At 41.1% G+C, this 26,976-nt stretch overlaps 1 protein-coding gene across 2 annotated transcripts in view; it reads right to left on the bottom strand.

Moving 5' to 3' along the window:
• LOC117397161 (kin of IRRE-like protein 3) overlaps positions 1 to 26,976 on the bottom strand; it is a 159,286-nt gene that overhangs the window by 32,525 nt on the left and 99,785 nt on the right. For both annotated transcript variants that reach the window (XM_059010085.1, XM_059010084.1), the window contains exons 2-5: positions 23,517 to 23,666; positions 15,670 to 15,819; positions 6,002 to 6,159; positions 1,587 to 1,737 (exon numbers count right to left, since the gene is read on the bottom strand). In XM_059010085.1, the coding sequence (XP_058866068.1) occupies positions 1,587 to 1,737; positions 6,002 to 6,159; positions 15,670 to 15,819; positions 23,517 to 23,666 (609 nt within the window). The remainder of the gene's footprint in view (positions 1 to 1,586; positions 1,738 to 6,001; positions 6,160 to 15,669; positions 15,820 to 23,516; positions 23,667 to 26,976) is intronic.

The raw sequence follows: 26,976 nt of genomic DNA, 5'->3' as shown, positions 1-26,976 counted from the left end.
TTTCTTTGTGTATTCTTTGCATATAATTAAGGCTTGACACGCCTTAAAATGCACGGCTAATGAGCGTCGGAGCGCATTGTGGCGGTGCTAACACGGCCTTAACATGTCAAAAGTGTCATGATACAAACGGGGCAATTTTAAGGCCGGTGTACACTCAGCACTATGGCCTTAATGCCATCACAAATGCTCGATACATGTCCCGCCAAGAGAGCATTTCAGCAGGGATACAAATGGGCACATTAAGACCTGATCAATTCTGCATGAACTGCATCCTTATATATTTTTGTCAATTCGGCCCCCAGTTCTAAGCCCCCTTGGTTCAATTGTTTTTATTTTCCAGGTGGTTAATATACATTCTGTTCTACCCTGCCTATTCCTCCCCCCTTCCCTCCTTTCTCTCTCGTTTCTCAACTCTTTTGATTCAACCCCTACTATCTTGGCAGTTACCCAGCTCTCCACTTTACCAGCTGTCGCTCATCAATATAAATGAGCTGCTCAGAGGGGAGAGCGCCCCCTACCTGGCTTAGAGGGCTCCTGCAGGACTGTGGAGGAGAGACTCCAGTTCCTCAGTCCCAACCTTACAGCCCACGGCCATCATTTATTCATGAAACACCTGTTCTCCTTGTAAACAACAAAACAGAAAACTGATAGCCAGATTCTCTCCTTCCCACTGCTTCCCACCGTAGCCACACAAGGATCAGCTTTTAAAACATCTAATGATCTGTTATAAAAGTTTTAACAAGGAATAACAGTTTATTACAATAACATTTTAATGACACATTACCAGTGTAAAGCTTTGTGTTATAAAGTATTTATAAGCTTTTTATAAATGCCCTCAGTAAGGTATGCTTATTAGAGTGTATTCATTTCAACTGACTAATATATCTTGAAACAGTTGTTAATTATCTTCCACATTTAGCTGTGATCTCCTATACAGAATCGCCTACTGTACACAGTAAAATAATGGCGCTGTCAACAGCAGTGGATCTTTAGATAGCATTTTATGGTTTAATGGGCATGCTTAATGGCCCTGAAGGGATTCTGAGTAGTGCTAGGTTCCTTTGTTTTTAAATCCCTCAAGTTGATACAAATGGTGCTTGATTTTAGCTAGATGTGACTCCAGATTTATAACGATTCCTGGCTGCAGATTGTAATTGAGATGGTGGTGAAGGTTTTTAATCAGAGCTTTAGACACACATCCTAATCAGAACTTCAAATCTGGATATGTAGCCTGTCAGTAGCCTTCATAAAAAAAGCAAAAAAAAAGCTGCTGAACTTTTAGTATTGATTTCTAAGACAACTAAACCACTTTTAATTCCCTGTCACTTCGATACAAGATCCCTCATAAAATGTTCCCCTAGTGTAATAAAGCACAGTGAAAGCAAGGTAAAGCATAAGTAAGCATTGTAAAGAACAGCGAGGTATGGTAAAGCATATTAACAAACTTGGAAAACCAGAGTAAACTATGATAAATGCATAGTACAACATGGGAAAAGCGCAGTGGAAAACTGCAAAAATACCACGGTCAACTATTCAATGGGGTCCACGACACAGAGTTCCAATAAGAAAAGAAGTGTGGCTCTCACGCTGTATGTCGATGGTGATGCTGGTCTCCTTCCCGTTGGGCACGGCCTTGTTGGAAGCCCTGCAGATGATCTGCTGGCCGGTCTCGATGTTGGAGGCGGAGATGTAGAGCGTGCTGACCGTGCTCTCCCGACGGCCGTCCCGCAGGAGCGTCTGTGACGAAACAAGAGGGTTACTGTCTGTGCTTGGGGAACAGAAGGAGAACTGTAGCATAGTTAAGCACTGGACGAGCAGGAGCAAGTTCTGGGACAAAGGAGAAGCATCGTGGTGCCACCTCTGAGGCACAAAAAACAGGGAATGGAAATCTAGAAATCCTACAGTCATCCAAAAGGTAACATTGATAACTATTGTAATATTGACACCCCATTAATACTGTGTGTCCATTGCAGTAATAGTGTTGCTTGATTGATCTAACTTCTGCTCAACTTACTGTGCTAGCATTGCAGGGTTGCCATTGTAATCTACATGGATGTGGAAGCACAACATTTAAACCAGGATCTTTTAATGTCCAGGGAAGGCATATTGAAATCCCGGGACACCTTCCTCAAAATCAGGAATCCAGAGAAATCAGGGACAGGTGGACACACTAGCAAAACATGACGAGCCCATGGAAGCAGGGTCAAAAATGGTAAGCCTTATAAAAAGCAACCAGACTCAAAGAAGCATGGTCAAGCATGGTAAAGGATAAAAGTGTGTTGTAATACTCTGGATACTAAAAGACTTTAAAGATTATTTTAACAAACGTCCTCAATGTCTTCTGAACGACGACTTCTAGTCGAAACGCTTGTCAAAGTTTCTTTTAGTCTTACTACATATTCTACCATTGATATAATGACGGGTTAGGGTTAGGCACAGGGAGCACAGAGAGGGAAGCATAGGACAGCACTGGAAAGCATAGGGAAGAATATTAAAATAAATGGTAAAATCATGATAAAACTTACAGAGATTGGTTAAGATAATGCTACTGAGTCAAAGTTATTTTTTTCTCTCTTTTACAGTTTTAGCCCACTTTCTGAGTTAGATTAACATTATTACATTTCAAATCACGAGTCAGAAATCAGACCTCAAAGCATTTTTTTTAATTGGAATATAATCGTTTGAACAGAGCTCGCTATTGTAGAAATATGAAAAGTCTATTTCTAACCATCTGCCCAAACAATTCAGTCATGGCTTACGTGGGAGGTAGGCTAAGTAGCTCCCATTTCCCTAAACCATCATTCCCATCCACTATTACCCCTGTCTGCTGAGGTTATAAAGATGTGACAAAGGAACCACATTTACATCGCTATTAAAGTTACATCTTAATTGCCCTTCCCTCGGAGTTGCAGAAAACTGACAGACTGTTCTGTAATAGCAGTAATTAATTCTACATTTCTCTCCTTTCAATTTTAAAAAGTAATGAAACCTTATATTAAAATTCTACCTAAATGATTTGAATAATACATGCATATTAATGTTCCAAGAATCTTGTTATTATTATAGTGGGGGGGTCCAGAACATGTCTGGTTAGCTTAGCACTGGCATGAGGTTCCATTGGATTCCATACCTGGAAGCTGGGGGGGGTGTAGCCACTTCTGAATGAGTGGGGCCAGGTGACACCCAAACCCTGCAAAAAGTAACCATGCTCTTGGAGCTTTAATGTGAGGAGAACCAAAGCTTTAAAATCTATCTATCTATCTATATCAATTATGGATATGCAGATTTTTCAAGGACCACTCTGTAGATTATCTAGCTGCTCTCTGGTAACTAATCATCTCTGGTAACGTCCCCCCAGATATTAGAACAACTTCTGAACAACATTGCCAGGATCTTGCATATGCTTCCATTATCATAACCCTGGAAAGGGGCTGAACAGTGAAGAACATGCACCCCCATTGTTATCAACATTGCATTAGCAAAGTCTCGAAAGAACTGCTCAATGTTGGACTGTAGGCAGGGAGAGCACCGCTCCCACACTTCTCTTGGACAGGGAAAGCACCACTCCCCCACTTCTCTTGGGCAGGGAGAGCAATGCTCCTCCACTTCTCTTGGGCAGGGAGAGCACCGCTCCCACACTTCTCTTGGACAGGGAAAGCACCACTCCCCCACTTCTCTTGGGCAGGGAGAGCAACGCTCCTCCACTTCTCTTGGGCAGGGAGAGCACCGCTCCCCCACTTCTCTTGGGCAGGGTGAGCACCACTCCCCAACTTCTCTTGGGCAGGGAGAGCACCGCACCCCCACTTCTCTTGGGCAGGGAGAGCACCGCTTCTGTACTTCACGTGTAGAATATTGAACTGTTTTGCTCCTATTAATATATGGAGATATACATGTGTATAACCCATACAAATAAGGAAAGAATACAATAACCGTAGGAAACCCCTGAGAGATAAACAATGAAAAAGGTTTGAATATAGCATGCATGGTCTGGAACAACAGGTGTGAATAATGTAGAGAGGTGAAGGGAACCTGTATTAAAACTGTGCTAAGGTGTCAGAGTTTTAAAGTTAGTTGTGATAATTGGAACAGTTCTTATTTTTAGACCCCTATATAAGAAATAATGTAGATAAAATAAGCTAAACATTTATTTAAAAGATAAAACTCAATCGCAACAAGCAAATAAAGGGTACCTGTGGGCTTACACATCTTTTTTTGCAAACAGATGCACTTCTGTTCCAAAACCTCAGTCTCATTAAGCGGCTGCAATAGGACAGTGAGACGAGCTGATTCTGGACCAAACCATTCAATATATGAGAGGGGGAGTGGGGGAGTGTTACGCATAGGAATAATAATAACAATGATGGCGGTTTAATCATGTGTGTATTACTGTATGAAGTGTGTGAAATATATGTAAAGTATTTGTGTATTTAATATAAATAGCTGTAAGTCTAGTTGCTTTACAATAATACTCAATACCTGTCTGAATTTGTAATCAATTGGTACACTTGTTAGCCCTTTCAAATACCGTAACTAGTAGTGATAAAATGCGGTTCTGTTGAGTGTATGAGGAAACAGGGACTGCAGGTGGCGTGGTAGGGTTGAGGTGGTGGGGGGGGGGGGGTTAGATAATAGCGACCCCTCGCTTCTAAATATAGCACTACACCACTGACTACAGGTGTTAAGGATATGGAAATAGATGCAGAAATCTCAGGAGCGATTGAAGTACATCCTATTATGTTCCAGGGTTAGAGAAACTTTAGTGGGGTTTTATTTGATGTAAACCAAACACCTCACGTTAATACATTTTTCTTGCCTATTTTCCCTTTTAAAAACCTTCATTCGGTGTCTTCCAGAGCCTACCTTTAATTTCTGCAGTACGCACTACTGTAAGTCAAGAAGGTTAATTAGCTTGAAAAAAAAAAAAAAACGCGGTTACAAGAAAATGCAAATGACTCTCGTTTGAAATTAATATTCTGCTCTGCAATTAGACAAACTACATGTCTCGCAGACGAGGAAAATATTACATTTATATATTTTTTTTATTAAATGTTAATTAGTAACACTTTCCAGAGTTTTTTTTTTTTTTTTTTAGTGAGAGCTGTTAAAAGTCTAATTATATTGCAAACTTTACGGAGATGAAGGCTGTCTGAAAAAGAAGGGAAATTGAGGGGCTGATAGAGCAGTCACTTTGAAGGTTAAAGACTCTTATCTACAGAGGAAGAGATAAGCTCAGCTCAGCTTCACAGCCCTGACATTCCTATCCGTAAAATAATCAATTCTAGATAAATGACTGCGTTTTCATTCCCCACATTATCATCCAAGAGCTAAAATATGTATGTGCTGGGTGCAAATCTGTGACCACGCACGCCGCAAGCGAGCCTCTTACCACTGTACTGAAGAGCCAGGATTATTTTAACAAGCAGTTATAGATGTTTTAACCTTACCTCATATATATATATATATATATATATATATATATATATATATATATATATATATATATATATATATATATCCCCTCACCGCAGCAATTTCCCCCACAGCTGAGGAGAACTGAAGGTTCAGTGGGTGTCCTCCGACCCCACGACCGAGCCAGTTTCCTCTTCTCCACCCAGACCAGTCCTACAGGTGGCCGGTAGGGGTTTGCTGTAGTGTGATGAGGAGAATCCCCAATAAAGACCGGCAACTTCGCACAGCCAGGACGCTCCCCTGCGCTCCCCTGACTGTATGACTCGCCCTGCACACCACACATCCATGCTTTTACCAGGTGAGCCACTCGGGGACCCCTTATCTATAAAACATTATTAGGTAAACCTTATAGGGAACAAAGTGAAATAGATAACGTTCGGCTGCTTACTGTATACTGTAGGTGCGGACTAACCAGAGCGAGAGGGCTGCATGATGCCTTCACAGAGGCTTTTCAAAGGAAAGATTTCAGGAATTTAAAAAAATGGCAAGTGTGACTCAGAAAGTTAGTCCCGACACAAACAGCACCCCCTACCTTGGAATACATGGCTCCGTTAAGCACCTCTCCGTTCCGGATCCAGATGATGGTGGCGGCAGGCTTGGCGTTATTGGCCCGGCAGGTCAGGTTGAGGGGGTCCCCAGCCCTCAGGCTCACTATGGGACCCCCGTTGATCACTGGGTCATCAGGGGGCACTGAAGGAAAGTGGAGAGAGGAGTTCACAAATCAATAAGATACAGGGTTACAAGGATTGAAACGAATAGTTAGATTGTAGAAACAGAGTCATGCAAATGTCAAGTTTGTGTAAGCATGTTAAATGTGTGCATATGATATTGGCGTACGACTGAGAGAGAGAGAGAGCGAGAGAGAGAGAGAGAGAGAGAGAGAGAGAGAGAGAGAGAGAGAGAGAGAGAGAGAGAGAGAGAGAGAGAGAGAGACTGACACTGATTGCAACCTTTACGTAAACAAGCGCTGATCACCCCAGTTCTATTCAAACTCCAGTAAATTATTGATTGGGTTCTTTGCTCATTAGAGAGCAGATCTGGGGCAGGAGGGAAATCAAAGGCAGCAGTGGCAGCTGCTACACATCAGCAAGAGAGAGAGAGAGAGAGAGATAGATAGAGAGAGAATGTGATGTTATTTTGTTAACATCACATTCCTTTTTTTGTTATTATTTAAAAATGGATGTTTAATTCACAACCTTCACCCACCTCACACAGCGCACTGTTAAAGCACCACTTTGTTTTGAACCCCTCCAAATCACCAGTCACTTTGTAAAAAGAAAATTCAATTTTAAATCTGGTGACAACCAGTACCCTAAAAATATCAACTACATTATCCCCTCCCGGTCCCCCTCTCTTTGCCTTGTGGGATTTTAAAATGGCCAGTTTAACTTAACCAACAATAAAATTAGCCGTAGAGCACGCTTCTCTCTTTTTGGCATAATAGTGGTACAAGGTACAAGGATTTCTCTTCTCCCCCTGCATGTTTTATCTCTAACCTTTGCATAATCAGCAGTGGAGGCAGTCTAACTTAGTGGTTAGAGTAGAGGACTGGGAGTCAAGGGATCCCAGCTTATCCACTTACTGTGCGACCACTAGAAAAGTACTAAGTGATACTTAGTTTCCAAACTGGCTGAAGTCTCAAGGTAGTCCACATTACAAAGCCACCCCTAACAGAACAGTTTGAAAAAGCCACTGGGGTACGATTGTAATGGCAGTGTATCACTGCATAACCACGCAAATAGGCTCCTATGCTTATGTAATGAAAGTGTGCTTATATGCGAGATAAGTGCATGGACTTGTGTGTGAGACTTATAGACTAATAGATTATAGACACAGGTAGAAAAATATGAAAATCTATGACAAATTCCTTTACAATGCTTTAATGTGGTGCTTATACTAGGAGACAGGCACATTGTATATGAAACCAAAAGATAAGAATAAACTGCCACACTTATTTGTGTGATTATACAGTGCCCTGCTTCACCAGCAATGGTTTTGCACTGTAGTTCTGATATGTAAGCGCACTGTGTGATGAATCTTCTCCTAGTGGCTGATGAGTTAAAAATACTGACATCAGCATAAGACCCGTACTGACCTCTCCACTACAGGGCTTGCTCTTCAGCTGAATGGTAAGACGTTCGTCTTTGAACCGCATGGTTTGTGCTTCGTGTCCAGCCCTTGCCTTTCCATTCAATTCAATGGCCTGAGATGCCAATTCATTACAGCCGTTGTAGAAACTCCTGTGCTACCATTGCCCTGGGTGCAAAACCATTGCTTTGCCATTAGCAGTGAATATCAGATCTTGCACTGAACATCAGCGATGTGTGGTCCTCCATGTGCCAAATTATTTAAAGAGCCTCAATGCATGTATGAATACATATCTACTAACTTCACTGAATCTATTTTTAATTAAAATAATACATTTCTCTACAACTGCTTTAATTGGCAGGGATATGTATTTTACAAGCTACACTTTTTAATGATTGACTTAAAAAGCAATTATTATTTATGATTAACTAGACTATATTAAACTTAATTTACAGATCACCTCTTAATTACAGTTAACACCATACTTTGTAGGCTATAACAAGCATAAAATCACAGATGAAATAAAGTGTTCCAAAGTTTCCTCCGGTACCACTGGCTGATAACTAACCTGGGGTATTAAAAGACTTTAGAATGGTCTTTCTGTGTTGAATCTGTACACGTTTACTCCATTGATGTGTTTTAGATTTGGATCACGTACGGTACAGTAGTCCATTCAAATTTCAGTATGCTTTTAAATGCCATTTTTAAAAGGATGCAAGTGGTTTCATTTCTTGCTTCTGTATTGCCCCCTCAAGCTTCCCCCTATTCAGAATCTGCTTCGGTGCAGTACCAGCCTATGGGGTGATATTAGTAGCTGTCAAAAAAGGCTGTTTACATTGTCTAAGCTTTTGGAAGAAACGTACATTGCGGTCCCTGTGAATACAAAATTAGAGCGATCGATATCATAAAAAAAATTAATCGCCATGACCTACATCTGTAAATAAGTAACACTTTACATTAAGCGTCTCCAATTACTGTGTATTGACATAGTAGTTACTTAGTAAATACATGTGTACTTACACATATTAAAATGTTATTATGCATAATTACAATGTACTTAATGTGTATATATTTTTGCACGATATAACCCTAACCCTAACCCTTTTCTGATACAATTGTGTACTTACATATATCCTGCAAAAAGATGTACACATTAAGTACATTGTAAATATGCATAATAACATTGTAATTATGTGTAAGTACACATGCATTTACTATGTAACTACTATGTTAATGCACAGTAATTAGAGACACAATATGTTACCCAATATATGTGGCTCCACAATATCCCTGTTACTAAGCATAAGAAATCCCCAGTCAGTGGGGCAGGGAATATATATCAACCCCACTTTTAAACAGCAGTCCAGCTACACCACTGTGTGTGCACCAATTTACTGCATTTACAGTGAAGACACCTCACCCAGAGCAGTCTTTCTGCAAAGCGATCTTGACTTCACCATTGCATCACAGAGGCATGCCATTTCTTAAACGAATGTGTGAGTGTGTGTGTGTGCAAGCTCAAAGCTCAAAATAAATGAAATCACATACAATAAAATGGGGCCAGCAAGGCTTGCAGAACCTCGTTAAGTGCTCCGTGTTCACTTAGCCAAGTGTATGCCCGCGGTCGCAATGCTGGGGAGATCTAATCCCATCAAGTACGATGAGCACCACTGCCTCCGAGCAATGAGCGCACTGCTGGGAGACGGGAACGAAATGAGTCGGAAGCCATTTTTATCATCCAAACCGCATTTCAGCTGGATGTGTCTGAAATGACTTTATGACACCAAAGGGGGCATGGCGGAAAACATACTGCAAATGGTGCTCTCCGTCTGCAGCGCTGTCACAGCCGGCCTCCTGCATCTGTGAGTCTGTGACTCAAGGATGTGCACTGAGCCGTGCACGGACTGAGCAAAATGCTTTTTCACATTCCTGCAGTATGTTCGAATCAATCTATTTTACACCATCAACGTGCAGTAATACTGGGTACCTGTACCAAATGATATTCAACACAGTGGCTCCTTACTAAGCTATTGCCATTAGGGTGCTATGATCCCAAGTTATCCGTCAGTGCAAAACCCACACGTTCTCTGTTGTTCAATAGGTAGGTCATGTGTAGATTGTAATGCAAATGAAAAATGCTAGCTGCCTAAAAGGGTAAGCCAGCTATCAACTTGCTAATCTATTGAGGAAAAGGGTCAGTCCTGTACTATCACATGGGGGCAATTGCCAAGCCATACAGAAATGCACCCTATGCTATCCATGGAGAGGCCGTATCACAGAAACCAATTCCCTTCTCAGATCCAGTTTTTTAGTGCTACGGTTGGGGTTTCCCCTCACCACAGTCACTTGCATACCTGGCAGCAGCTCGAAGGCTCGTTACCAATCACCATTACTGGGCTGTTTGCAAACTCGGCACACCCCTAAATGGTTCCAAATGAGCACTTTACCATAGCCATTCAATAGCTGGCTAGTGGCACAGAGTGATTGTCCTCCTGTAATTACGAGTTTGCTTTACAGAATCGCTGTTCAATGGTCAAACTGCACATTTCTTTCTGCGTTTGTTTTTCTTGCCCTTACACCTTACTTGTATATATTTTTTATGTTTTATATATTTATATGAATTTACTTAATTTTTATAAGTATATATATATATATATATATATATATATATATATATATATATGTAGCAATAGCTAGCATGTGTACTTTTTTGCTTGGACATTGTCTATAAAAAGCATTCTTGAAATTAGTACATATGGATGCCTGAGTATACCAGATCAAGGTACCTTTACTCGGAATCTGAGTCCCCAGTGAGTCGTTACAATAACAAGTTTTAATTAAAACAGGAAACGTAGCAGATTTTGTATCCAGTGGTGCCACTGAAAATTACTAAAGTCTCAGACTTATGATTTGATTATTATAATTATTTGTATCTTGGGGAGGGGAAACAAAAAAGTTTGGAGGGCAAGTCTCAAATCAAACATGATTCATGGCTTGTTAAACTGTATTACATCACAATACAGAAAGAAAGAAAGAAAGAAAGAAAGAAAGAAAGAAAGAACATATTTGCATAGAATAGATTTTTTTTTTTTCTTAGTTGGTTTTACCAACACTTATGTTGAAATGTTCATTGTATATATGCTGGACACATTACAGCATTCTTACATTCTTACATTCTTACATTTGAAAAGGTGTCCTTTAACCAAGAGAGTGTAATGTCTGAATGATATTTTGGTGCCTAATTTGATTAAGCATCACATACAAACTCAAACACTGTCAGCATATAAAAGTAAAGTGCCAGAACATTTTCTGGAATAAAATGACTCTTAATTTGTAATCTTGGCAACGTATGATGAAAATGGAAGAGCATTTGTTTGCGCAGCCATGCCAGGTTGGAAATGACAGATCTCAAGGCTGTTTCTTTTTCTTTTCTTTCAGGAACGAGTGACATCTGTTGAAATGCCGCATTGCTTTCAACTCGCGCCCATCAAACGCTCCAGTCCCGCTTCCAAGAGACGAATGCATAGGAGCTGCAAGGTGACAAACACAGTGCGTTTAGAGACGTTTCCAGCAGGGCTCTCAATCTGAAAGCTGCCGGCTGCTCTCCGTGGCTGTTTACTGGTCTGAACACGGAGCCCATTCTCAATAACTGATGCTTTCGATTGGATTGGAGAAGCACAGCCCTGTTATTATTGTCTGGGTTTGCTTGATACAGTAGCTGCCTTCAATGCAACTGACTGCACTGTGGTTTATTACTCGCTTCTGCCTCTATGCCTGTTTGTTTACAAGACAGAATTATAAAAAGCATTTGACTTCAGCCAATTTGTCTTCAGAAAGGAAACGATCCCTGAAACATTGCCATTTAATAAATGTACCATAAAGTTCAATACACGCCCAGATTGGATTCCTGTCTAGTCCCAAGCATGATCTGGAAATGCAGCCGTTGGCTGTAATATTTAACAACACTGAACGACCAAACTTTGTGGGGTGTATTTGTTCTGCATTCGCCAGGGTATAAAAGCAGGTTGTGGGGTGCATCGAAATCACTTTAGTCCCCCAAATAACACATTTTTAGGAGACAAATAAAAAAAGTGAAATATTCTGAAACTCACCCTGTTCAATACAGATAACAAAAACCACAGAAAAAGAGAAATGCTTTTTAGAAAATGGATAAGAAAAAAAAAAATCCCATTAAAATTATTAGTCCCAGGCACCCTGATCATGTGGCACAAGATGGGGCTGTTCACTGTGGCTTGAATAGCCAGCAAGGTGGTGACCAGGGCAACATAACCCTAAACAGCTCTGGTCTTGTGCTTTTGATCCACAAACACAAAAAGCAAATATATATTAATCAGAAAATAGGTCCGTGTGCCTTCGATGTCGCCATTTCTCTTACTTTGTAAAGATTTTGTGTGAAAATGTTTGTTAACTGCACAGTGTAGGTCTGTCTTACAGCGCAGCAGTAACATTGCAACATCTCATTCATGACTATCTCCTAATGTGGTCATCTACCGGAAATACACAAATAGGACCTCTGAATCTCTTATTTCCAGCAGGGCTGTCTCTCACAAAAGAGTTAAAGGGCCAGGTCGACGGTGGGATAAGAACTAAGAACTACACACTTTTTTGAAAAGGTAATAAAATCATTTTCCAAACACCGGCAACCGTAAACAAGTAGAGTGGAACATGCTGGGCTATCTTTGACTCTCAAAACAAGTTGCAGGCTTATTTGGGAGACTGCAGTCAACCTTTGAAAAACCACTGCGGCATTACAAAATTAAATAAGAAGGAGAACATTGGATTCACAGAAAATGGTGTTGGAGCGAGGAATAAAGAATAATGACACCATGCATCAGGCAGTCCATCAATCATCTTAGCAAGTAGAGAAAAAAAGGAAGCAAGAAGCAAAGGCAGCTATAGTCAATTGTATACAGCATGATGTATGAAGGAGTACCGTTCTACTCCTACACAGCCCAAGGCCCTCACAATATTGACACACCTGTTCATCCCATTGTTGTGCAGTGATTGTTCATCATGCCCACTGTGTGTAAATTGTGCAGTAAACCTCATCTGTAAAAGCTTGATGGATCTGTTGCACAGCATATGAAAAATGAGTCTTCCTGAGTCATCAACTATACAGAAGATACATGATGGTTTAATATCACTAGTTATCTCCTTGAGTAATGTCAGAGCCATAACCAACAAAATGCTTCACCCAGAAGTTATTTTACAGCAGTGGTTCTCAAACTGGGGATACCCCTGGGTCTCTGCAAAGGTTACCCAGGGGGTCCCCAAGAGGTTTTAGAAACTACTCTTTTGTAAAACAACACACATATTCTATTTAATGTACATTGCGGTGGTGTGAGACTTGCAAGGTCTTAAAACATCTGCTTTCATGGCTCGGCTGTGAGGAGGAAACAGGGATATTAAACTGAAGACCACCAAGCTTTAGAAATGTCACTTGTAAGACTGTATGGTTAAGTGTGGTGCTTATAAATAAACAAGCTACAGGAGGCTCACAGGGTGTGCTGGACAAGCCTTTTATTAACAGCAACCTCTATTGTTCAGTAAAAGTGATCGTCATATTGTGGGACGCCCACCCATCTTCAGTTCTTAGATTTAGGGTTCAGGTTGGTGGGGTGACACTGGCAAAGCAAGAGAATTATTAAAACTGTGAACTTTTGTATATATATATATATATATATATATATATATATATATATATATATACACACAATAATAATAAAATAAAATAATTAACAGAACAGCATGTGTGTTTAACAGCGCTCCAAATGTCAAACACAGAAAGATCAATACAAGCTCCATCTGCAGAGATGAGATCTGGTGTGTGAACAGCGAGCAGCTGTGTTCAAGGTAAATGTTACCAATAGTGGAAACTGAAAAACTTCCTATGGCCGCTCTCCCAGGTCCATTTAAAAGCAGAGGTGACCTTTATGTCGTCATCGCTGCCTCCCCTGCAGGCCTGGACTGACGTTTATTGACTGCTGAGGAGCTGAATTTTATTTGCAGGTTGACTGGCTAGCTTTGGGGTTTGCTAGGGAAATAATTAGCCTCAGGGGTCCCCTGATCGTTCCTGGGGCTCATGTTTAATTCAGCAGCGGAGCAGACGGGGGTACTCCTATCATATCCAACAGAGGGCAAAGGTCAAGCAGGTAATTTACTAATCTCCACTTCATCCAGACTCTTTCCTCTTTTTAAAGTTCACCACATTTTGTATAGTTTTACTGCAATATGATCCTTGCTCATGCACTCTGTTTTCTTAACGGTCGGTGAAAAACCACAAAGCAAGTGACACAGTTCGTGATCCGTGCAGTTTGGCAGAATTGTTGTGCATTCAAGCGAGACTCCCTGAGAGACATGTCAATAAACTTACCGGAGTGTGCATGGATACAGTATTTCCACTGGATGATTGTAGTGTGCATGCATGAATCTGCTTTCTTTTTGGAGCACACCGTACAGGGGTTGTGAGCATAGCTTCTAAAGTCACCAATCTGTGGGCCATTCTGGAGAAGAGCTTTAACAATGGCCAGTGGTCACAAGTCCCTTCAGAACAATATCAACCTTGCAACTTTTTTTCCACCAGTGCGGTTCTGGCTGCCCACTCCCTGTTGACAGTGTTATGGCGTGTGTTTCTATGATCTTTCATGAAATTGCAATCGCTCTAAGTGGTTCTGAAGCTCCAGTACTGATTGTCAGCATTTTTATTATTTCCATCTTTACCTGGATTTCAGCTTGCTTTGAGCTTGAACAATACCAGCTGCCTGGAGACCTGCCAGCTACGTCTTCATTCCATTCAAGCCATGTGACAATAGAACCTTTCAACCTCTCTCTCGCTCTCTCACACTATGTTAGAATTAAACAAATGAGACCGACGTGCACTGAGACGTTGCTGCTCACTGCTTGTGTTTTCGATTTATCTTCTTCAGATTGGGTTCGGGTTCAGTGAATGTTCTGCATTGCGATGGGATCATGCGCGAGACAACCCCAACTCGAACACGAAAAGATTTTGGTGTTCTAAACATTTTAATTAACCCCAACCCAATGGGGTCGACCCGGTCTAGATGGGGGCGTTTTTTAAACATGTGTCTTTGTTAGGAGTGGTGTTCAGATCGGGCTTAGCTGGAAACAAAAAGGTATAAAACTCAACTGAAAAAAGGCAAACGATGCCCTCCTCCAGTGTTTCAAAAATAAAATCGTTTCATTTCCCTTTGCAAGCAGCGTGCCGTAATGAAGGATGCCGGGCTCTAATTTGTCTTCTCTTTTCTTGCCGACTGCTGCGTCCCCTACAGATCATTAGTTTCACTTTTCATTAGGAGAGATCAATAGCGCAGACCGGCCGTTCGACACGGTGATACCATGCTTCAGCAACCTCGCTCGCTCACTCACTCACTCGCCTGCTCGAGAGAGGAGGAGAGGAGGAGGGAGAGAGTGAGGGGAGAGGAGACTGAAAGAGGGAGGAGAGAGGAAAGAGGATGAAGACATACAGCAGATGGGGGAGGGAGAGGGATGAGAGAAGAAGGCAGGAGGAAGAGAGAGAGGTGGATGGAGGGAGAAGAGAGGAAAGTAAGTGGGTGTAAGATATATGCTGTAGAGAGATAAAGAGAAGAGAGGAACTGTAAATGTAACTGAGATAAATCTCTCTCTCTCTCTCTCTCTCTCTCTCTCAATTTTTCAATTTCAAGTTTAAGTGCTTTATTAGCATAACTGATTATTACTCGTGTTGCCAAAGCAATGATGGGTAAATTCCATCTTTAGAATTTAAAACATTTAAAACATATGTAAATGTTACATGAAGTAAATTAAACAAAAACAACATAGTATACTTAAAACAAATCTCTCTCTCTCTATATATATATATATGTGTGTGTGTGTGTGTGTGTGTTCTATTATGCTGCCTATACTGTATACGTTTCCTAAATTGAAATAGTTTAACATTGTGCTTTATTTTTAAAATTAAAATATGCATTGAAGACACAGCATGAGCGGTTACTGTATTTTGTGACTGAATCTCTCCCTTGGTACCAGAGTGTTAGTTTTCTCTCCCAATCTCTTTGAACACAACCCTTCCTGAAGAAGCTCTACAGCACTCACCAAGCACAGTGAGCCTGGCCGGGCGTGACCTCATGGCTGCCTGGATTGCCTGGCATTCATAGATAGCATCGTCCATCAGCTCCACTCTCTGGATCTTCAAGTGATGCTCTCCGGCGCTGTGGTCCCCGACTACTGAGTAACGGGGGTATCCTGTACAGGAGAGAGAGAGAGAGAGAGAGGACACCTCAACATCACCCCAGACTGAGAGTTGAATCTGCAACTGCAGAGATACTAAAGGTAACCAGTAGATTTGTAGGTAACACTTTACTGTGTATTTACATAGTAGTTACATAGTAAATACATGTGTACTTACACATAATTACACTGTTATTATGCACAGTTCCAATGCAATTAATGTGTATTTTTTTGCATGATATAACTCCAGTACTAACCTTAACCCTAACACTGATCTAACCCTAACAGTATCTAACCCTAACCCTAGCCCTTTTCTGATACAATTGTTTACTTACATATATCGTGCACAAATATTTACACATTAAGTACATTGTAAGTACACATGTGTAAGTACACATTTATTTACTATGTAACTACTATGTAAATACACAGTTATTAGAGACACAATGTAAAAGTGTTACCTATTTTAATTGCAAGAGAGTAACTGTTATTTACCTCATGCTAATATTGGACTCAGCTTTCTCTCAGATAAAATTAGATCGTAGTGGTGGGGACCAACCCACATCTTCACTGTAATATATGAGCCCTCAGCACTTTTCCTCCAGGTAATGGAGCTGAAGTGTTATGCTAGCTCCAGTGATCAGCCTATCTGCACCCTCCCTGGCACACACACAATGGTGCTGATGCTGGCTCCAGGGATCAACCAAAGCAAGCAAGTGCATATTTTGGCTCATTTGAAACACAACAAAAAAATCTACTAGCACTGCCCTTGATTAACCTCCCCCATCTAAATCAGAGACACAGGAAAAACGTGGACACACATTCCAGCCCACCAGCACCTCATTCCTCCCCCACCAAATCATAGCTTAGCATACACTTTTTCCCCCTGCAAATTTACAATGTTACCCCCAGGGCACAAAGTGCCATAATAAGTGTAAGCCAGTTGCAAGGGCAGTCATTCATTCCAATCCCCGGATCTCTGCACTGCCCGATATACAAAGAAGCTTTAAACACGGGTTTATGTCCACAGTCATAGGATGCGCTTTTACTAAAAACAGTGTTAGCCTTCTTAAAGTAGTACTGTAGTTTGTGACAGAAGTCCCTAATGTTCTCTTCATTGCATCAGAAGGACGACTGACTGAAATCAGACTCTTTTCTCACCACAGAAAATAGATCGCTTCATTAGTGCCCAGGCACCGATATTAGACCGGTCGGGCGCCATATAAGCATTTTCATAACAAATCTGTAAAGATTCTTACATTAATTCTTAAGTCAAGGTTCTGACTATAGAACAAAGTACCAGAACAGCTTTCCTACAGCACTGCTCCCTAGCGCCTCAGCATGGCAGCTGTCTGGAATGGGCTGGGCGCGGCACTTTACAGGGGTCATCAATTCAATTTTGAACCAGCTGATGCAATTTGGACCTTTTGATTACTATGCAATAACTGCTTACATGCTCTGATAGCAAAGGTCAGAGGAATATATATCAGTCTGCTTCTTGAAAAAATCTAGGCTTGAACCCATGACTTTTTGCACCAAAAACAAGAATGTCTTGAACTAAAGGAATGGTTCTGTTAGCACCATTGCATGCATATATCCATATATAACCATTGCATGTATCTGGACTTAGATACTCTATCTGTATTATTAATGAAACATTGACAGCCAGGTTTAATAATAATAAAGTCTTGTCAAAATCATAACTGAACACACACACGCGCGAAACAAACCCATAGACTATGGCCTGTAGTCTCAATATGTCATTCCTTGGTTAAATACATGTTTAATAAATGTAGATAAATAAATAAATAGGTTTGTTGCTGCAAGCTGGTAAAGGTTGAGAGAGCCTCCAATTGATTTATCAATGTTGCTGATTGGATAAATCATTAAAGAGCATGAAGTGCAGAAGTGACACATTGCTGGCCTTTCATCTGATTCCTTATCAAGTCATTTGGGGTAGTGTGTGGTGCCCTTTCCACAGTATTACATTTCTCATGCCTTTTAATCTTCTTTCATGAGTTTTGGAGCTGTCGATTGAGAAGTAAAAGCCAGAGCCGTCTAGCGATCTACTGCTGTGGATCAAATTACCTTTTGTATCGCTGCCAATATACTGCTCTGCACTAGATGGCGCTGACGCTTAGAAGAAAAAAACAACGAAAGAGATGTAACTTGAACCGGTAGCACTTCATATTAAGCGTCTCTAATTACTGTGTATGTACATAGTAGTTACTTAGTAAATACATGTGGACTTACATATAATTACAATGTTATTAGCATAGTTACAATGTACTTGATTTGTAAATCTTTTTTTGCACGATCTAACCCTAACTCTAACCCTAAACCTCACCCTTTTATGATACAATTGTGTACTTACTTATATTGTGCAAAAAGGACATTGTAACTATGCATACTAACATTGTAATCATGTGTAAGTACACATGTATTTACTAAGTAACTACTATGCAAATACACAGTATTTAGAGATACTTAATGTAACGTGTTACCCTTGAACCGCCTGAATTGTTGCTAGTTTTATAATACAGCAGCATGACCTATGAGGTGCTGTCATTTTTTTTTTGTCATGGAAAAGATTCACGGTACAGGATTCAAATTTTATATAAAAATAATGTTTTATAACAACAACTGCATTTTGTTTGCCACACTCGAGCTGTGCTTAGGTCCTTACAGTGGTGTTACCAAATTGATTTTAAAATTGCCGTAATAACTTTACGTAGGTCCTTCATGGATTAGAGCCACCCTGTCTCCAAGAATTACTAACTCTGTATATTCCTATTCGTTCTTTGTGATCAGAAAATGCAGAACTCGTTCTTCAAATCGTCTTCAATCAACTAGAGCCTGAGCTTTTTTCTGTCGTGCTCCTCATTTGTGGAGCTCTATTTCGGTTGACATCAGGCAGGTTGAAGCAGTGTGGCATAGTGGTCAGGGCTCTGGACTCTTGACCGGAGGGTCGTGGGTTCAGTCCCCGGTGGGGGGACACTGCTGCTGTACCCTTGAGCAAGGTACTTTACCTAGATTGCTCCAGTAAAAACCCAACTGTATAAATGGGTAATTGTATGTAAAAATAATGTGATATCTTGTAACAATTGTAAGTCGCTCTGGAAAAGGGCGTCAGCTAAGAAATAAATAATAATAATAATAATTGAAATTGAAAACATACTTTTTTAATGTGCTTTTATATAACTGGTTGTAGCTGGCTGGAGTGTGTTGTACACGTGAGCTCTCTTGTTTTGTTTTGACTTTGTACAGCACTCTGGATGCCATGGCGTGAAGGGAGGGCGCTATATAAAAATACATTTGTATTGCATTGTATTGTAAACGGGTCGTATGGGTTCATCTCCATGGAGAGAAAAAAAAAGTCATGGGCAAAAAAAAGGTAAACCGGGCCCAAATGGAAATAAAAGATCCCATTATTTATCTACTTAAATACGAACTTTGAACCCTTTCTAATTCCTTGTTTTTCTCTGCTCATTAAGCCACACCACTGAAAGGCTCACATTATCATTCACGGCACCACTGAATCCTATTCACTTTACACTTTGAGAAATGAATTACTGCCCACAGCAACTCGCAATATTTAATTCTTCTACAATGTGCTTTTTTTCTAGGTAACACAGAGAAAATAGATGGAAAACTGCGATAAACAAAACACAAACAAAAATGCTAAGTTGTTCCATTACAGACACTGTATTTGTCTGATTAAATACCCAAGAAAAACAAGTGTGACTGAACGTGGGGAGGGGGATTATTATAGCTTATTCCAGCAGCAAGTAATACAAATACGCACCGCAATCTAATATCTCATGGAAGATACATAATATGAGAATGACGGGGATCGGCTGTGGTTTTACCCAGTTCCAGTTCCATCCCTAATAATACCCCCTTTTCAGATACATACAGCAGAGGAAACTGTCCCACTGTCCCAACTGTCCCAGTGGTGCCCCAAATGTGATCTGTGTATTTACTACCAATGCACAACGTCTGCTTTATCCCCCCAAAATGACATTTCTTTAAATGAAACCACAGCAAGGTGAATGGTGTACCATTCGTCTTATAACATTTTACTGCAGTATACCATGGTAAAAATGTAGCAAAGTGTAGTAAAGCATGATACAATCACAGTGCAGTGCAAATTCACGTGCACATGTACTATCTTTTATAAAGGTCTTGGCAGCTGCCATTGCAGAAATGTATTTTTTAGGGGCGAAATGCAGATTCTCCATCCAGTCATTCTGCTTGTTTTCATTCTTTACCCAATACCTGCTGGAGGGCAGCATACACTGTAGATGAAACAAGTTCACGTTAAATCACTACCATTGCAAGGTCACCAGACTTTGCATTAGCACAAGATGCACCTTAAATGCATGCCGTAAATAACACTAGCCACCACTGACTTTGTATATAATAGGTTTGTTTTAGCACTGAGACATCAATTACTGCTCAGCACCATCCATTAACATGAACACACCACAAAGCACAATTTATTTTGTCATGGCAATCAGCACTGGCTAATACCATTAAATAACTGTAAAGCATTCTGCCACTGGCCTTCCTAAAGCTGACAAAGACCATCTGCATTGCTGTATAGGCTCAGAAGTCAGTTCAAAGATATGTCTGGAATATGGCAGCAGTGGAAAGGATGCTAGAGTTCTTATATGCAAGCCTGATAGAAACTGCAGACTGCGCCAACTAAACTAATTTCCCTTGTCAACTGAGCTGCACCTGTCCCTTATAGGAGATGCCATTGTTCCAACTCCAAGTCAGTTGAAATCCAGACTATGTTCCTTGGATGATGTTGGTTATTTTGTTCTAGGAGAGATCCCCCCTCCCCCTTGTAGTATGTTGAACCCCATTCTTAAGAAACCATCTTGTAAACTATTTAAATATCTCATGCAAAGCAATCTCTGTCCAGTCATTGTTATTATTATTTGTTTATTTAGCAGACGCCTTTATCCAAGGCGACTTACAGAGACTAGGGTGTGTGAACTATGCATCAGCTGCAGAGTCACTTACAATTACGTCTCACCTGAAAGACGGAGCACAGGGAGGTTAAGTGACTTGCTCAGGGTCACACAGTGAGTCAGTGGCTGAGGTGGGGGACCTCCTGGTTACAAGCCCTTTTCTTTAACCACTGGACCACACAGCCTCCTTAGTCAGCCTCCCAGTCATGCTACCTCAGGGGTTCAGTTATTTATACCCTCCAACATCTTGTAGCCTCCATACCCCCAGGCACATTAGCTCTAGTTGCTGGCCCTAGCTTCTAATAGTAATGACCATTGCAGGATCCATGCAATATATTACACAGCACGACATGTATCATGCCAGACTCCCATCGCGGGAAGCAGCATTAAATAAAAACACCATGGATCTTAATGAATTCCTAAAGAGACCATGTGTCACTGGTAGCAAATGATGTAAAATGGCCCCATTAGAGGTAATAAATCCATCAAAGGTGGAATGGATTAGGCTTTATGGTAGATCAATAGCTGGGGAATGGTACTGAATGACACCAGGAGTGGTGATTTATTGTGGTAAGTGCAGGCATCTCACTGTCTCTTCAGTGAAAGTAAATGACTAGGAACAGTGCCATGAGTGCTAGTTAACTTCTGGATGCTGCTCTGAATGGGAGAAAGGTTGAACGTTGCATTTCTTGTGTTAGCGTTATTCCTCTCCACCCGCGAGCAGTGTGGAGTTTTCAAGATCTGCAATGTTTCAGATCCAGACCATGCTTTCTCCAGGAAGCCCGTGGTTTTAGCCCATGTCATTAATCACAATTATAAGAGTCTGCCTCTTTCTCTCTCACTGTTCTGCGTGTTCGCTCCAGCACAAAGAGAGACTTGAATACCTGTTCTGTGCAGCACACACTGAAACGAGAGACCTCCTTGTATGAGAATAATCCATGCATCCAAAGTGTCTTTCATAGCAAGTGTAAGGAGTCAAGGGTAACCTAAAACAGTATTTTAATGCTGCAGGTATTTTATTATGTTCAGACATAGATGCACAATTTATTTTAGGCAAATTGGGGGGGGTCCCTGCTCCATTCTGATGACCTTTTGATTATTAATATTAGTTATAACAGGTGCAAATCACAAAGCAAGGCTGGAGTCATTTATCTTTTGCGCTAATGTAAGGGTAGAGCCGGCCATCAGTGACATGGGAAATTCTCTCTTACACAATGATTCACAAAAAGTTTGTTATTATTATTATTATTATTATTATTATTATTATTATTATTATTATTATTATTATTATTATTATTATTATTATTAATAATAATAATAATAGTAGTATTAGTAGTACTGTAGTAGTACAATACACTCCAGCTACAACCAATTCCATAAAAGCACATTGTTTCCAATTTAGACTTAAAATAATCCAATTTTTCAACCTGCCTGATGTCAACCAGAACAGAGTTCCACAAACGAGGAGCACAACAGCAAACACTCCGACTCCAGCTGATTATCCATTTTGGCTGAACACCGAAGATCCTGTTTCACTCTAGATGCTGTTTACCCCAATATATTTTACTGCTGAGCCGAAGAGCGCTCAATACTCTACCTGGCCCATCATTGATCTGCCATAACATCTAATTTATTTCACTGTGGAGGCAAGCAAGAGACCTGTCTTCTGTTCCCACCTGCTGCCATTAACTGCCATTAAAGGCCATGAAACGGCATTCGTTTTACCACCAAAGGGATTTCATTAAACTTCGCTCAGCAACATTTACTACCATTAGCGGCCAGTGGCTTCCAACATCTCTCATTCTGATAGTCGAAGTAATGGAAGGGATTTAATGGTAAGTTCTCACCCTTAGAGACCCAATTAAAGCAGTGCATTCAAAGACGGGACATTGCACACCGGCAGCCACGCACTTCACCTCAAGCAGAGCAATGGAAGACCAGGGGTCACGCGCAAGACAATTATTTTAGTCTGAAATCTCGAATCTGCAAGCCTCAGGATCAGAAGCTAGCGGGGCATATTTACTGTATTTACTGATGCATTAAAAATAACTGTTTTCTGTGTACGTTGCTTTCAGCAAGATCCAAACAGAGATGCTCAACCTCTTGTATCGCAAAGGTCGAATTTAAAACACGTCTGTCCTCAACGATCCGGAGGCAACAAGCAAACAGGCCTGATGTACACCAAACCTGTTGTACGCTTAGCTGAGAAAACACTGAAACCCTGATCTAGTTTAGCTGATATTTTGCCGCACGCAATCAGCATATTTATAAATAGCAGGCGATGAATGTTATCTGCATGGGTGACAAGCCAAAAGGATTTGTTTTGGGCATGTGTCTCAAATTGAGATGAGTGGGATGTTAAGCAAACAAAAGATTAATTATTTATTTGTTTATTTACCCAAGTTCTGTGATTCCCACAGAGACAGAGATGGATATAAATGTCAGGAAGATGAATTTGCATTGTAGGTATTTCTCATTGGTAACCCTGGTTTTTACTATACTTTTCAATGGTGCACTTTTATTAAGGGCATTTTCAAGGGTATTTTCATGTGGAAAGTAAAAAATAAAAAATAAATCCTGTGTTTCGTTATCTACTGGTTATCCTCGGATGTCTCTACCTGTCGCTCTCTTTCTAATTCCAGTCAGCTGTGTTTATATGATAAGGATTTAATATGGACATTTAGCACAGAAAAAGGAACTGCATAGGTGAGTATAGAAGTATCAAAGACCTACCTGAGAGATCTCTACCCACTCCGAGGGCGAGCCCGTCCTTGATCCAGAGCACGATGCCGTGGTACCCCGGGATGGCACAGGGCAGGGTCACTGGCTGCCCAGCCACAACCACCAGGTCCTGTGGCTGCTGGGCAAACATAGCCAGCACACCTGAGGGATAAAGAAACGAGGAACACGTCAGAGAGAGACCAATCCGAGGATTAAACACACACACGTGGTCTGCATTGTGTCACCTTGTATTGGGATCTCTTGAGAACTCAGAAGTGAAGCCAGGTCAAGCCTGGTCAGTACCTGGATAAAGGCTAGTAACTATGATATATGCATTGTATAACCATGGGGAAAAAAGCATGGAAAACCTGCAAAGATGATATGAAAAAATACAGTGGTAGACTTTTATAAGGGTCTTCTGTGCATTTTCTTATGATGCTTTATTTTACACTGGAACTGGCATGTAAGAATTCATAATGGGTTGAATTCACATTGCTGATAATAAGATAAGGATTTGTTTATAAAGTATCGTTCTGAAAGCTTCTCAGAAACTATATAATGCATGACTGAAAACAACTTGTGAAAGATCAACAGCATTGCAGGTAAAAGATTTAAACCAAAGAGACAGGGTAAGAAACACAGGCCCGCAAGCAAGGTGGCAGACTGTTAGACAGAGCAACAGAGATACAAGATACAGCTTCAATACAGGAGCCACGGAACTCCACATGCAAACAGAACACAGAAACCACTAGCAAAAATACATTTGTAGACATCTGTCTTATATCATGCTGCTTGTTTCAACTGGATGGGCCTCACAATGCGAGCTTGCTCCAGTGATGACCCCAGTATCAGCCTAACCGCTGAGTCAACCCCTTACGCTGAGGTAACACAAGGTTTTGAGGCCACTGCATGGCACACAAGGGGAGACCTGGGATGTGATACAGCAAAGTTGCCTCAAACTAGGTCTCTCAGTCTTCTGGAACCAAGTTTCAAGCCACTGTTCCTGAAAAAGTGGCTTTGTGTTCCTTCGGCTTTACACACACACACGCACATGCCCACGCACACGCACATGCACGCGCACACGCACAGACATTAGATCTCAGCGCCCCCCTCTAATTGGTGAGCTAAGGTTTTGTCAGGTGTAAAGTGTGAAGCAGCGGGGTGCTGTACCGCACTGAGTGCCAGGGATCTGTGTGTCTGCTAATGAAAGAGGATTCAGAGGCTGTTAGGGAGAGGTGTCACTGAGATAGGGTGAGTAAGTTGGAAAAGCTTTTCGCGCAGGCAGCAGTGTACACAGTCTGCCGCTGCAGCACAAAAGAAGCAAAAAGTGCAATTAAGAGACTCTCTCTGCTTACTGTAACCACTGCTTACCCTAACCTGTCAGTGCCACTGCTGTCTGGATATAGGGAGACTGCATATATGATATGCAACATGAATAGGTTTTGATTGTAAATATATAGTGTAATGTACTGATTTACAAAAAAAAAAAAAGGATATTAAAAAATATATTTCAATATAGCGTGCCTATACCTTGCCATGCTGTGCAGGCTAACAGGCTGTGTTGTACTAGAACAGTATTATTATTATCCATGCAGGAGTCCTACATTCACATTCCCAATGAAAACCCACCCAAGCACTCAAACCTGCTTTCCAGATAAACCCATTAAACTATATTACACGGGAGAAATGATCCGTGCACACACTGTGTGTGTGTTTTGGGGTGTGTGAGAGATGTAAGGGGTGGGGGCAGCTTTTCTAAATTAGAAACAGAATTTTCAAGATGATCTCATCCGGCCCCTAATTGCTTTAATTTCTGACTCATCTGCATTTTCACAAAATGACCCCCCCCCCCCCGCCCCCTCCCCCACCCCCCGTCGCAATAACAAATTAGTCAGACTGTGATTACTTTCTCTGCGTTTCCTTTCTGTCTCCCCTCCTCCTGTGTCAGGTCTCCTGCTCTCCTGTAATTATTACTACACAGCCGCGGAGAATTATTTTGATTAGCGCTAACGGCTAATTATAAAGAACAAAAGCCTGGCCTTCGTCTGAGAATACAAATATCTTCTTTTTTTTTCAGTCTCCTTGTGTGTGTTTTTTTTTTTTGCAAACAGAGAACCTCCGCAGCCTGAATGCACAAAATAAATAACCAGCGGGGTGCAGGGATGTTTGTCAGTCTATGGATTCTCTTGGATATACAGGGAGGGGTGACTGTGTACCAGTCTATAGATTCCCTTTTATATATAGTGCCTGTGTATCAATTTCTCAGTGCTACCCACAACTGTGTTCGTTCTTAGCACACAGGCACTGTTGACAAGTTTCTAGGGATAAGTTGGACGACCCTATAACTCTGGGTTCACAATGATAATGACACATGGCGATGTATTTTGGTACATGTAGTCCTGCATAGTGTAAAGAAGAAATACAGGTAGAAAGTTCCAGAATGCATTGGCATGTGAGTTTAAAAGAACTGTTCCACATCGTCATGGTTATGAGGCTTCCTCTCTCTAGCAGAGTGAGACTGAGACGATGGGAATGAAGGAGTGAGGCGAGACTATGAAAATGAGAGTGACCTGAAGAACAGGAAGTAGGAGAAGCAGCTTGAACTAATGTGGTACTTAAAAACACCGAAAAAACATAATATGACATTGTGGCAATGCGCCCCGCCCCTGTGTGCATTTGTGTGTTTTGTGTGTATGTTGCGTATGTTAATGTTGGTGTATAGATTGGTACACGGGATATAAACGGGTCTGTGTTTCACGTGTATTTAAAAAGTGTAGGTTTGTATGTAGGCACGAGGAGGGCACAAATCACTTCACGTACAGATAAAATGTGTATAATGTGTGGCACGGGGTTGCACGTAATGAATTCACGTGCTGGGATTCAAGTGAGTAATTAATTAGTAATTGAATCCCAGCACAACAGTATATATAGATGCACAGTTTCACTCAGTCGTGGTTAGGTGTTCGGAAGAGGAGAACGGGAGAGAGAGAGAGGAGAGTTAAGTTAAAGATCGTAAAAGTGAAGATAAGTGTGTGTACTCACCGTGTTTGTTTGTCTCCGAGCACCGTTTGTGTTTAGTGCGTTTTGTTTGTCTTTTTACTTTGGCGTATAGTGCCGTGTCCCGTGTTTTGTGCTGTTTTCAACCCTTTTATTTGTTAATAAACGCTGAGTGCAGCCATTGCACTCAGCTCATCATCACAACCACCGTCTCTGTGTCTGTGTTTGAAATCCTTTCTGGTCTGACGCCACCCACTCTGGCCGTCTTTGTGACACGTGGTGTCATCGTGGGATAACCGCGCCTCCAAGCGTCAGACCAGGAGGGGTTTTGTTTAAAAAAAAAAAAAAAAAAAAAAGGATTACAAATATTGTTTTTGGGGGAAAAAAAAGAGAGTCAATGGCAGAAGACGCCATCAAACTGCGGGGCTGGTTCCTGGAGAATGCTGGGCTGGAGGCCCAGTCTCTGCCCATGGTC

The sequence above is a fragment of the Acipenser ruthenus genome, chromosome 40 (assembly GCF_902713425.1).
Source record: "Acipenser ruthenus chromosome 40, fAciRut3.2 maternal haplotype, whole genome shotgun sequence".
Lineage (NCBI taxonomy): Eukaryota > Metazoa > Chordata > Actinopteri > Acipenseriformes > Acipenseridae > Acipenser > Acipenser ruthenus.
This window is presented reverse-complemented; position numbering and strand designations above follow the sequence as displayed.